The sequence below is a fragment of the Megalops cyprinoides genome, chromosome 9 (assembly GCF_013368585.1).
Source record: "Megalops cyprinoides isolate fMegCyp1 chromosome 9, fMegCyp1.pri, whole genome shotgun sequence".
NCBI lineage: Eukaryota > Metazoa > Chordata > Actinopteri > Elopiformes > Megalopidae > Megalops > Megalops cyprinoides.
In genome coordinates, this window is record NC_050591.1 from 26,133,219 (window position 1) to 26,146,758 (window position 13,540).

Below are 13,540 nucleotides of genomic sequence, written 5' to 3' on the forward strand. Positions count from 1 at the left end.
CAGAGTCATTCTTCATATATTTTATCTTTTTTAAAGTATTAACCTATTGACTTGATGAACATACACATTTATCTTTACAATTAATTATCAATCTGCAGATAAAATCCCCTTAAATGATCGAGGGAGAATTAGAGAGATGAGGACGTGAAGGGAGGAAGGGACACAGAGAGAGAGAGAGAGAGAGAGAGAGAGAGAGGGACCAGTGCACAAACAAGGCCTTCAAATGATTTGGCATCAATTAATCAATTAATGAGAACAAAGGAAGGAATTTGCATGTCCTCTGTTCCTGTGTGGGAGAAAGAGAGAGAGAGAGAGAGAGGGAGGGGTGGATCTTTAGCTAGAGAGGACTGGGACTAGAGTGTTGTAGGAAGGATGGGGAGGGAGTGATGGGGGATTTCCAGTGCAAAAAAAAGAAGAAGTTGTATTCTGAAAGGAATAAAGCAAAGACTGAGCACAGGGGAAGAGAGAGTAAGGGGGACAGAGAAAAAGCCGGGGGGGGGTGGGGGGGTGTGCGTTGGTCTAAGGGGATTGTTAATAGCCGGCATAACCGAAATAAGTCATTGTATGTCATCACACTTACAAGCAGGGAGGTGCTAAAAGAACATTACATGTCTTGGCTAACATGACGGCTCACTCAGGGTTCTGCAGCTGCTAGAAGGATCATTGTTGACATTACAGTGTTGTGTGAAATTCCATGACCAGTACACAACCAGTCCTGGTGCTCAGAAATGATCCAGACACAATCCCGCCCACACATCCAGGTGAGTTATACTACACCTAATTGTCGGCAGGGAAGCAAACACATAAAACAAAATTCACTGGAAGTAAGCATGTGGTTTTCAGAGGATGCCCTCTCTAAGGGTGGTGGAACATGCCTCTAATAGATCTACACACATAATCAAGCACATATTTTTGTGATGCATGTTTTATAACGTTGTTACATGCTGCCACTGGCTGTGAGCAGAAGAATGCAAATCATACCTGAATAGGTTCTCCGTGCCCTGACAGGGGGCCGATTGTATTCAGATTTGCATGAGAGCCAACCAGCCAACATCGTGCTGATACTCGCCGCTGCGGCTGGGAATTCAGTTTAGCTGTTCCAAAGACTGCATGAGGCCCACGTACCTTTTGAACTAAATAATCTTCTTGAGATAAAGCACACAGAGGGGCATCCCTCTTGGCCTGTACTTAGCCCCATGCTGCAGTCAGGACAATATTGGGAACTTTCTGAGACCGCTTGACACAAACAAGCTTGCTGTTGTCCAGTTGATGCGGTGGACTGACAGGGGCTGGGGAAAGTGGAGAGCACTGTAATTGAGAGCAATGGACTCGACATGGCAGAGGATAGATGAGGATGAAGCATGTTGTTTTGATTGTGCTTTCTTGGCCCTTTGACGTTAAAATTCCTGCTTATGCTGTGTTATTGATCAAGGCATGAAAGTACATTGGCTGTGAAGATGAGGTAGGCCATAGTTTTGATGTGTCAGTATACATATAATGTGTGTGTGAGAGAGAGAGAGAGAGAGAGAGATTGCTGTTTTGCTGTAATGTCCTAACGTCCTCCATATTTCCATCTATAGAGCTGCTGTCATGTGGCTCTGTCTGGAGGACGGTTTGTGCTGCTCTCCCTTGTCCCAGATTTCAGTGAGAGCGGGCATTGTTAACATACAACAATACTGGTAAGCCAGGGCGAGCACGCTTCACTTACTGTGTGTGCTGGGTACAGCCAGGGAGCTGGTCCGGGACCAGCTGTTCTAATGAAGTCTTCTGCTGATTGGAAGGCGTGGTCTCTTGCGAGAGTGAACTGTTTGTCACGCACACCGTCATTGTTTGCGCTGCCTGCCACATACAGACTAATAGAGAGAAAGTAGGCTCTGAAGCAACCAGAGAAAACATTGACAAAATGAGATCTCTGACAACCTCTGCAGTATGTGTGTGTGTGGGGTGCGTGTGTTTGTGTGTGTGTGTGTGTGCGTGTGTGTGTGTGTGTGTGTGTGTGGGGTGTGTGTATGTGTGTGCGTGTGCGTGTGCGTGTGTGTATGTGTGTGTGTGTGTGTGTGTGTGTGTGCGTGTGGGTGTGTTTGTGTGCCCTGTTCCCGCTGTTTTGGGCTCAACGGACATCACCTAATGGGGCGAGAAGGATAGAGTCTAGCAGGTTGTGGCTCTGCCAAGCCCATTGACTATTGAACTCTCCTATTTAGAGTGATGGGCAGTTACCCCTCTCTGAAACACAAGTAAACACACAGGAGCAGTCACCGTACAATACTAATAATAACCTCACCTGGGGGCTGAACTGAGGAGGGTGGCAGTGTGCTGACCCAGACAAAAAGTGACAGTAGGGCATAGAGATCCAAAGAGAAAGAGACAGTGAGTGACCACTGAGATCATGGAGTACATTGTCCTCATACCTGAAAACCCAACCAGTAGTGTGTACTCGTGGTCTAGGTTTTGATCAAGCATAGAGAATGTCTGCTTGTGTGTGTGTGTGTGTGTGCGTGCGCGCGCCTGCATGTAGCTTGATGGATCTTTAAGGATTTGAGGGTTAGAGACTTGGTAAGAACTGCGGAGGAATTAAATCGAGACAGAAGTCTTGCAGTAAGCACTTTATTAATGCTTAGAACTCTTCCCATGTGAATGGCAAGCTTCCTGTTTCTGACATCACGCCACAGCTTTCATTAGAGATCTTCGTCAGCCAACCTTAGAACAGGGCCTCTTGCTCCATTATCACAGAGATTGTGTCTAAAGACTGATGTGCAGGTAAACAGAGAGTGTGTGTTAAGAGCTTGCGCGAACCGCAACTCAATCTGTCAGATGAGATGGAATCTCAAATAAGGACAATTTATCTGGGCTTCTAGCCCTGCCTCTTATTCCCTGATAATAACAAGCATGTGAAAATGTATAGATACACACTCACCCACACCCACAAAAATACACACAAATATAATGTGAGGACAACTACAGTAGATACTGATGCAGATTATTCATTTGTAGCCCTGTCACAACACTGAAAAGTACTGAATTTTCCTGGAAACCATATTTTGGGAGAAATTTAAAACATGTTTTGTTTAATCTTTAATCAATGAAGGAATACTTACTTTTGAAGTAACTGGCCAAATCCCCCAAGAGCAACTCACGCTTGAGATCTTTGCCACATTCAGTATTACAAGCACTTGTACCAGTACATTTTGGGTGTATTTTTAAATTGGAACAAAATAAAAATGATAAAATGATATGATAAAATGATCTCTTCTGCCAGTTGCTCAAGGGTTGTGCATCTGCACACCTTGTCATCGAACATGTGTGCTAAGAGTTGATCAAAGATGTGAAAACCTCCCAGAGGATGTGGTGTATTGGGGATGCTATTGGTGTTGCTAATGGTGAGGAGATAATGATGAAATGACAAATGACCATGATTTCTGTGTTCTGGAATGGAATGTTCTTTTTTATGGTGTGTTTGTGGTTGCATGATGAAGTATGTTTTATTTGAAAACCTTTTATTTGAGTAGTGTGTGAAGACTTGTGAAGACCTATGGTCCAATAAAGAGTGCCGAAAGTCTCTCTCTCTTTCTCTCTCTCTCTCTCTCTCTCTCTCTCTCACACACACACACACACACACATACACACACACACACACACTTAAGTGGCATTGAAACATCTCCAATGTTTTGCACACTTGCCACCTGACCCACACATTACAAGTCGTTGTTCTGCAAACACATTACACAGTCCCAGGCACAAGCTGTGGCATCAGTGCTTTAGACTGATAATAATAATGATCACATAAGCGTACAGTGAGGATGATCGTCACATTAGGCCTATGGTCTGAAGTCAGGTGTTCAACACTGACACAACAATGAGCCAGAGAGATGACATTCATCCGTATAGGCACAGGCAAAGGCGCATACTTCCGAATAATGGAAACTTGAACACATACACACGCATACAAACATCAACAGCATTTTAACAGACACAGAGCATGTACACTTCACCTGACCCATCACACACAGTAGAGATAGGGTAGTCGAGAGCACTTTCAGCACTGGGCTGGGCTTCTACAGCTCTCTGAACATCTGATTCACAGCAGCATTGTAAATTGCCTCTGTGGACATGTTAAACAAATGCCCATTGCTTTGGTCTTCAGTAACCTTGGAACGGAAAAAAGACTCTTTATTCACTGTTTACTACAGGTCTGTCCCACCACATCCTCTGTGCATCTTTCTCTCCCAGACTGTTGTTTCACACTTCTCTCTCCCTCTCAATGATTCGGGGATTCAAACTTGCTTCATTAGCATGACAGTAACTATCCAGACTGTCATCCAAAGCATTTAAAAACCTGAATGTGTAAGACCAAGTTAAGAGTAAGACCAACTAAGACAGTTTCTCTCTCTCGCTCTCCCCCCCTCTCAATCTGTCAGGAAGTCTCGTCAGGACAGCCTGAGCAGTGGGCGATGTCGGCGGACGGTGCAGAGGCGGATGACCTGCCCCAGCCCGCAGGAGATCAGCCAGGTCCTGCAGGGCCCCTGCCCCAGCTCCCGCGCTGTGAGCCTGGAGGACCTTATCCTGCGTTGTCTGCACTGCTTTGGTGAGCGGGAGAGTATGTAAGGGGAGAGTGTTGGAGGATATGCTTGCAGATATGTGTCATCTCTTTGGGAACATTCCTCAGGGGATTTGCCACGCCACGGCGATTTGCTCCCTGTCACCGCCGCGACTTTGTAATTGGCCGTTTTGTAGACTGTGAGTCACTCCTGATCCTCTGTTTACGTCCACCCTCCTTATCATCATGTCTCAACCTCACTGTTGCCATCCTGTCTCGCTGATCTCCATCTCCTCAAAAAACACATTCGCATCTCTGCTCACCTCTCTGTCACTCTCTGTCCCCAGCTCACTATGTCCCTGCTTAGCCAGATTATGTAAGGCCGCGTGAGCGAGGGATGAGAGGGAAGAATGCAGGGGGGAACGAGAAAGTGGACGTGCTAGACAGAGGGCCACCACACAATCAGCCTTTGTTCTCATCAGCAGAGGGTACAGCCATTCCCAGAACCAGAGAGACAGTGGAGTGAATACTAACACATGCACATACTGCGACCCATGGACCAGTTCACACACAAACAAATACTTTGCTATTCTGTGCCGTGTCTCCTACCTTTGCCCAGAGCCTGACCACGACAAAATGTGATTTTGTGCTGATCAGTGCTGTGCCAAATCTCAGATTGCTAACTTGTGGGCTGCAGGTTATGACGATGTGGAGCAGGCAGTAGATAGCGGCAATCCTGGTCCTGATCGTAGATGTGGTTTTGCCCTCGAAAGGAGCTGGATACGGAAAGTTCCGGGCAAGTTCTAAGTCAAGAGCATGCTGCAAAAGCCATGCTGCTGAGTGAAGCTGCAGCAATTCACACTCACAGTGGTGTTTACGTTTGTGGCATGCCACAAAATACTGATGGAGACAATAAAGATTCAGTAGCTCCGACAGTAATGTTTTGGAATTCACTACATAAAATAAAATGCATAAGTTACACAGACTGGAGGCGTTTTCCATCATGTAATGGTAGAGCAGTAATCGACTAGAGCACGTGACCTACTCATATCTCCCATGATACTTCTATTAGGACTTCCTGTCTGCTTGAAGATGGCAATGAAATCAACATTTATGTCCACTTTTCTGTGATATAATTTATTTGTCATCTTTCATGATTTATTGTAACTTTATCCATTACAATGTGACATATGTATCCTGGAAGTATTATTCTGTCCTATACACATTTCACAAGAGTGGATCCATTTTCTTTTGCTGCACATAGCTCTGAAAATTCTAAATATCTATTTCTATGATTTGGTATAAGACTACCATTACAGGAGTTGGTAATGACTTTTATCCCCCAAAAATTTTGCACTTTTTCCACTACAGTGACCACTGCTGATCTTATGTTTAGGTAAATAATGTTTAGCTAATTGTTTGACAATTATTTGACAATGTAGAAGAAACTGTCTAGAGAACTGTCCTGACAGTGTCTGCTGTTATGTGGCTCACAGCAGTAACCTGGTTGTGCTCTGTTGCAGACTCGGAGGGGAAGCTGACCAAAGGGACCCAGCTGGTCAACATGACCCTCATGATGCACAGCTGGGTGGTCCCCTCCCACACCTTTGCAGACAAGCTGCTCTCTCTATATCCTTTGCCAATCTCTACTCTGTCCCTAGGCTCCAGTTAGAATTTAGTCTTCAGTCCTATATCCAATGTACATTACACAGCCACGTGTCAGTTTATACCAATAGTATAGCAATGACACAGCAATGGTACTATATTGTTTGTCATAGCATGTTCACTGTTTTATGGTTAAACAATGGCTTACGTGAGTGTATGCAATGTATATGGGTACATATATGTAATGATGTTGCAAAGATCACTGCAAACTGTGCTGTCCTTGACTTTCTCACTTATAAGGACTGCCCTGTGGAAAAGAGGGCACAGCAACGTCCCCAGATCTGCCACCTCATCAGGTCTGACTGCTGCTCTGTTCCTCTAACTCCACTGTTTTCTATTTTAATGTATTCAGGAGCTAGACTAGATAAGACAAGCTTTTAATTGTTTTACTGTATATAAATTTTTTATCGCCCCTGCCCTACAGTATACAGCTTCTTATAAGATCATATATCTTATGATCCCACAATATGAGAATAGGGACATTGAAGGATAAGTCAAGCATTGGTTTTAGGTCTTTGTGGTGAGACCTTTCCTGTGTTTCACATAAATGGGCTAGAGGTGGGGTTCAAATAAACTGGGAAATAGGTCTCATTCAACAGCTTGGCTGTTTCCTCTCCCCTCCAGGTACTGGATCACCCAGTTCCCTGCTGCATTGGAAGCAGACCCCCTCCTGGAGCAGGTGATGGGGGACCTGTGGGCCCTGGTGAGGACAGAGGGGAAGGAGACCAACTGCCAGCTGATTGACACCTCTTGCCTGTGAGTGACATGGAGGGAGGCAGGTGTAGTCAGGAGGAGTGATGCAAGGGACTGTCACTGGCCTGAGAAAGATGGAGGGCAGGGCAGGGAGGAGATGAGCTCTTAACATGTTTATGGTCTTAACAATCTTTTATTTGTGTCTGCGTGTTTGACACTCTGATTTCTCTGTTTCTCTTTGGCATTGTCTCCAACCCCTCCTCCTACTCCATCTCTCTAGTAGCCCACCAGCCAATCCTTCCCAAGCGCCCTCCCCCACTGTGAAAAAGAGAAAGGTGTCACTGCTCTTCGACCACATGGAGCCAGATGAGATGGCCGAACACCTCAGTTACCTGGAGTTTAAAAACTTCTGCAGAGTTTCAGTAAGTGTGGAACCACTATCCAGGCAATGTTAGCAGTATAGATGTTCTGGTGGCAAATTCCATTTTGATTCTATATTGTTGCCTTCCGCTCTCTCACTGATGTTCTAGTACCTGGACTACCACAGCTATGTGGTCCGCGGCTCAGTGCGGGACAACCCTGCCCTGGAGCGTTCAGTCATGCTGTGTAATGGAGTGTCCCAGTGGGTCCAGCTGATGATCCTGAGCAGACACACAGCACAGCAGAGAGCGCAAGTCTTCACCAAGTTCATCCATGTGGCCCAGGTAACACACACACACACACACACACACACGCACACACGCACACAAACACACACACACACACACACACACACACACGCACACGCGCACACGCACACACGCACACACTCACACCCACACGCACATGCACACGCACGCGCACACACGCACACACACACACTCACACACACACACACAGACACACACACATGCATAGATGTGAAAACATACACCAAAAACATCACCAGAGATATTTCATATCATGACTGATCAGCTAGATATGGCACCATGAGCTCTTACTAGCTATATTTTTAGACTAAGTAACTCTGATATCATGTGGATGTTGTGCAGTAAATACAGAATATTATGTAACTGTTGCATGAAGATCAGCTCCTGTACTGTTTAGTGACCCCTGGATTACTGTTGCTCATGTTTTCATGTACTTTTGTGCCCGTAGCTGGTGACTGCTCTTGTATTTGTACAAAAAGAAAAAAGGAACACAGAAACGTACACTGAAGCAGAGAAGATGACCACGCTCAACCACTCTCAAGCTGATAAGATAAAATCAGTGCAGAACCGGTAGCCTGATACCCTCTGTCTTTCTTTCTCCGAGCAGAAGCTGCGCTCTCTGCAGAACTTCAACACTCTGATGGCTATCACAGGTGGCCTGTGCCACAGCTCCATCTCTCGCCTTAAAGACACAGCCAGCCTGCTGCCTCAGGATGTCACCAAGGTCAGCCCAGGGCACCAGCATACTTCTTTCCAGCACTGCATTTTTTGTACACCGACAAATCAGTTACTGTTACACATCGGTTTCAAGTAGAAATCATCACAACAGCTCATATTACTGTAGGCTTAAAATGGAAAATAGTGGATGCATCTGTTGATTACAAATTACAGATTTACACCAATACATGCAATATGATGAAAGACAGTAAGAATCAACATTTTTCTTATTTTTAATTCACAACATAACCAGAGACATAACCAGAATCATGGCCAGCATTTCAAGACTGCTGGTTACTGATACTGGCCATAAACAAAAGCCACAATAGCAACGGTGTCCATTTGGTTACAGTCTATTTTCAATATCATGCATATCCTTAAATAGTAGGCAGCAATGCTCACCCTTGACAGTCCACTGGCATGATACAGAGGTTCATTTGCTTCTGTTGAATCGGGTTCTTCTCCAACAAAAGCGCTGCGCACAGTTCAGCTTGTATCCTAAATGCAGGCATTTTTAACATGCACACTAATCTGGAATGTCAGAGAAAGAACCTGTTTACATTTATAGCTCCTTCGTAGATGCGAAGTGATCACCCAGTGCACACAAAAGTGTCTAGCTACCCCTAACATTAACTCTCCTATAGTCAGCATGCTCTGCCACCTGTTTCCTGTTCATTTCAGGCAGCAGTTGCATCTTGGTGTGTGTCCACGATGAAAGTTCTCTATGGTTTTATATTCCTGTCATCATCGTAATTGCATAAACAGCACAGGAAACACTTGGCAGCTTCAATATCTGTGCCAGCAAGGAATATGACCAATGGTCATGTGACAAGGGACGGTTGCATTGTTTTGTGAGTCAAATGTTGTGGGTTCATGTTTGGAGAACAGGTAGCAATGTTTACCCATAAATATGCAGTACTGAATATCTGGTGAAAATTAGCCTGACTATGTTGTACTTTAATGTATCTCAGTGTAGTAATAATAATAATGAATAATAATAATAATGTAGCTTTAATTGAGTCTGGGGAATTTGGTATAGGGTACACTGCTATATTGATCTGTACAATGCCATGTGATTTCAAGTTTTGTCACATTTTTCTGTGTCCCCACTAAATGTAAAATGTTCCACCGTACACCATCCTCTCCAGATGCTGAGCGAGATGACTGAGCTGCTGTCCTCCCGCAGCAACTACAGTACCTACAGGCGTGTTTACAGCGAGTGCTCAGGGTTCAAGGTGCCCATCCTGGGAGTGCATCTCAAGGACCTGATTTCCCTGAACGAGGCACTGCCCGACTACCTGGAGGAGGACAAGATCAACCTGGGCAAGATGCAGCACCTGTACAGCAACATCACGGACCTGCTTGCCATCCACAACTGCACACCCCCCTTCGAGGCCAACAAGGACCTGCTGCACCTCTTGACGGTGAGGAAGAAGGGAGTGCTTGGCTCATTTTCACATGAAAATGTGAAAATGAGCCAAGGGGAATTCAGAGAAGATCTGCAATAGGGGAAGAGTGTATGTGAACCATGAGTCAGATTCTAAATGCAAATGCTTTATAGGGGTGAAGAGATGAGTCAGTGCGATGGAACACACATGCTTGTGACACTTGACATACAGTGGTTTGTGCAGTGGTTGAATGACCTTTGACCTCTTCCCTTCGGTTCATGACTGACCCCAGCTGTCTCTGGACCTGTACTACACTGAGGATGAGATATACGAGCTCTCCTATGCCAAGGAGCCGAAGAACCCCAAGATCCAGGTATTTAAAACAATTACACCACACACTAGACTCACTTTTTTTTCTGATGAAAGGCATTTCGCTCCTCTCCCTTCCTTCACTGGGGACGTAGTCATCTTCCTAATCAAAAAATTATTCAACATAAAATTTATCTGATGAGATTTGAAATCTGATTATTCATGAATATTTTATATCAACTGCATGTCATTACACCCTCTCTTTCTCCTCTGCCAGCCTACTGCTCCAGTCAAGCCACCTGTAGTAGCAGAGTGGGGCTCAGGTGTGACGCCCAGACTGGACCCTGACACCATCTCCACGCACGTCAAACAGATGGTGGACGTGAGTAGAGTACACAAACAGCTTAACTTGTGACGCCATGTTTATGTAAGAACCATTATGTAAGAATGTACCATCTGAAAAAGGAAATAATGGTGTCTGTAAAAAGAAAAAAATACGTGCTTCCCTGTGGTTTACGTGCCCATCTGTTCGCATGTCTCCCCCTGCAGTCCATAATGAAGAACTACGACCTGAATCTGGACGGGTACATCTCCTTGGAAGACTTTGAAAAGATAGCTGCCAACTTTCCCTTTTCCTTCTGCACACATGAGAGTGACAGGTGAGTGAACCAATGGATGAACAGACAGACAGGTATGGCAGGTAGGGAGACACCTGACCAAGCTGACAAAGTGTATTACTGGAGAGAGACTGACAGAAACACACATAGTGGCAGACATTTTTATTTACTCCTCGTGTGGAAGGCACATTAAAACACAGAGACACAGGTGGCTAAACTCAGGAGACATTTTCTCTTCCTCTGAGACCCTTTCTCTTTCAGGGAAGGAGAGATAAGTCGGGAAGAAATCACCTCATACTTCATGAGGGGGATGTCAGTCTGTGCCAAGCTGGGCCTCAACTTCCTACACAATTTCCATGAGACAACCTATAAGCGACCTACCTTCTGTGACACCTGCGGAGGCTTTGTGAGTATTAGGTTATGATGGCTCTTTTCTCCCTCTCTCACTATCTCTCTCTTGTTCTCGCTCTTTCCCTCTCTCTGTTCTGTCTCTCTCTTTCTTCCCCTTTCTCTCTGTCCCCCCCTTGTCTCTCTCTTATGCTCCCACTCTCTTTCTGAATGACTTTGTGTAACTGCTATCCTCTCTTCCACTGTTCCCTGACTCTCTCTGTCTGCTCTCTTACAGCTGTGGGGAGTCATTAAGCAGGGTTACCGCTGCAGAGGTGAGATAATCCTTCTACAGCTGGGTTATTCAAGGGTCACAGTGTCTGCAGTGGTGGTCAACTCCAGTCCTTGCAGGCTCACAGTGTCTGCAAGGCTACTGAATTAACAGCCATCAAGACACCAAGATCATGTCTGCAGACTCAGTAATTTGGGGAACATGTCTTTATGCTTAGCTATGACCTCAATGTGTCTGTGATCTTTAGGACCAGTATGTCATTATAGCCTTTTTACTGCATAAATGTGTACTAAATGAAAGAGCCTGTGTTGGTCAGACAGAGGCATTCACAGTCAATTTTAATGTAATGACCAGCACCACTTTCCTGTCAGTATCTTGTCAGTCAGAATAAAGGTTAGACTCTAGACTGACTCTCATTCTCTCTCTCTCTCTCTCTCTCTCTCTCTCTCTCTCTCTCTCTCACACACACACACACACACACACACACACACACACACACATACACACACACACTATTTCTCTCTCTCTCAACTCTCTATTTTCACAGATTGTGGGATTAACTGCCACAGGCATTGTAAGGACCAGGTTGGACTAGAATGCAAGAAGAGGTTCAAGGTTTCAGGGAGTTCCTGTCCCTGCACCCCTGCCCCTGATATCAGGCCCAAGGGAAACAGCTGTAGTAAGTTTCCTTTATCTTCTCTTCCCCTCTGTCCCAATTACATTTCTCCCCCAAAAAGTACCCCCTTACGCAAATATACTGTATTTTTCCTATTCAGACAGGTGGTATTTACTTTAAATCTACCTGTACAACCGCGTGAGTCTGTAAATGAATCTGTCAATGTGTTTGTTTCTGATCAGGCTCTGAAGAGGACACCTTTGTTTTCCCTCATAGTGAGGGTGCAGAGCAAAGTGATGGGGAGGGCTCCCAGCTTTCACACCAGTCCACTCAGACAGACCCAGGGGTGTGGACCCCAGGACCGGCTGACAGAAGAGGGAGCCAGACCAATTCACATATCCCAAGCTCCCCTCTAGAGAAGGTGCAGAACTGTAACTACAGCTGTTTCAGGCAAATAAGTGGTGGAAAGTGCCTTTATTTTTTGATATACTAAAACCATGAGAATTTCAGGGTCAATAAATCCTGAATCCGTAGGTGTTTCGATAAGTTACAACAGTGTCTTTCCCGTTTATCCCCACCCCACCCCCTAGGACAAAACAGCCTTATGTCCCACCCCAAAACAAGAGGAGGTCAAGCAGCAGAGAAACCCAGCACCACAGAGAGCTAGGGGCACCTCCATGCCTGTACCCTTCCTGGTGGAGAAGATGGAGGAACTGCAGCTGCAAAAAGACAAGAAAAAAGAGCCAGACTGAATCATTCTCACAACAGCAAACCCACACACACATGTGCATTCAAACAGCGATACAAACAGAATATATATATACTGTATGGACTACAATGACTACAGACATACCCTGTACATTGATACCTCCATCAGGGGTGATCTAATCCCTGATCTGTACCCAACACCTTCAACTGTGAGACTCCCACCAGCAAGCCAGTACCCAGTGTCCTATCTATATGACTGTCTGAGACTCCTACCAGCAATTCTGTAATGTCCCAGGACATTACAAGACCAGTTCCTCATCCATACAACTATCTGAGCCAGCTAAACTGCACTGTATGACCCCTGACCTGAATGTTTGGAGACATTCATCTGGCCATAGCCAAGCCCTATATTCTTGGTTTTCATTCTGTGACTCCACTGCCATCCCCACTCTTTCTCCCCCACTGAAACAGTCAATGTAGCCCCTCCACTGAGCTGAGAGACAGGAAGCTGTCTCTCTGGTGCTGAATTCCTGCTCTGTGACTGGGGGAACATTCTACTGAAGGCCTGATCCTCCCTCTCACTCTTTCTTCTTGATCTTCTTATTCTTCATTTCCATCTCCATTTCTGACAATCTCATCTCATTTTTTATATTCACTGGAACTAGCACTTATGGAACTGAAGACATATTTTTTTCCTTCTTCATAAAACCCAGAACAATCGCTGTAGATTATATTTATTGTGTGTGCACCAATTGACAAAAATATTTTATGGAAATGCCCTGGAGCCTTATGGTTGTGATATGTAAGTAGAAACTTTGCGAAAAAAGATTGTTTTATTAAAACAAAACTAATTTCATCTTGTTGGTGATTTTAGTTACTTTGAATTATCATGGTTGAGCTTAATTAACCACTTTACACTGGGTGCATGTATAAAACGCACATTTACCAGACATGACGCTCTCCCCAGCCCCTCTCTCCTTTAAGA

General features: G+C 45.0%; 1 protein-coding gene across 2 annotated transcripts in view; it reads left to right on the forward strand.

Moving 5' to 3' along the window:
• Positions 1-13,302, forward strand: part of rasgrp4 (RAS guanyl releasing protein 4) — a 15,708-nt gene extending 2,406 nt beyond the window's left edge. Inside the window, exons 2-17 of one of the 2 annotated variants that reach the window (XM_036536465.1) lie at positions 4,416-4,582; positions 6,058-6,163; positions 6,433-6,495; positions 6,824-6,955; positions 7,173-7,314; positions 7,423-7,596; positions 8,189-8,305; positions 9,447-9,722; positions 9,979-10,059; positions 10,273-10,377; positions 10,545-10,654; positions 10,874-11,018; positions 11,238-11,274; positions 11,779-11,910; positions 12,090-12,268; positions 12,438-13,302. In XM_036536465.1, coding sequence (XP_036392358.1) covers positions 4,416-4,582; positions 6,058-6,163; positions 6,433-6,495; positions 6,824-6,955; positions 7,173-7,314; positions 7,423-7,596; positions 8,189-8,305; positions 9,447-9,722; positions 9,979-10,059; positions 10,273-10,377; positions 10,545-10,654; positions 10,874-11,018; positions 11,238-11,274; positions 11,779-11,910; positions 12,090-12,268; positions 12,438-12,599 — 2,128 coding nt within the window. In that variant the 3' untranslated portion in view covers positions 12,600-13,302. The remainder of the gene's footprint in view (positions 1-4,415; positions 4,583-6,057; positions 6,164-6,432; positions 6,496-6,823; positions 6,956-7,172; positions 7,315-7,422; positions 7,597-8,188; positions 8,306-9,446; positions 9,723-9,978; positions 10,060-10,272; positions 10,378-10,544; positions 10,655-10,873; positions 11,019-11,237; positions 11,275-11,778; positions 11,911-12,089; positions 12,269-12,437) is intronic. The other variant, XM_036536466.1, reaches the window with a different exon arrangement.
• Positions 13,303-13,540: the final 238 nt, after the last annotated feature.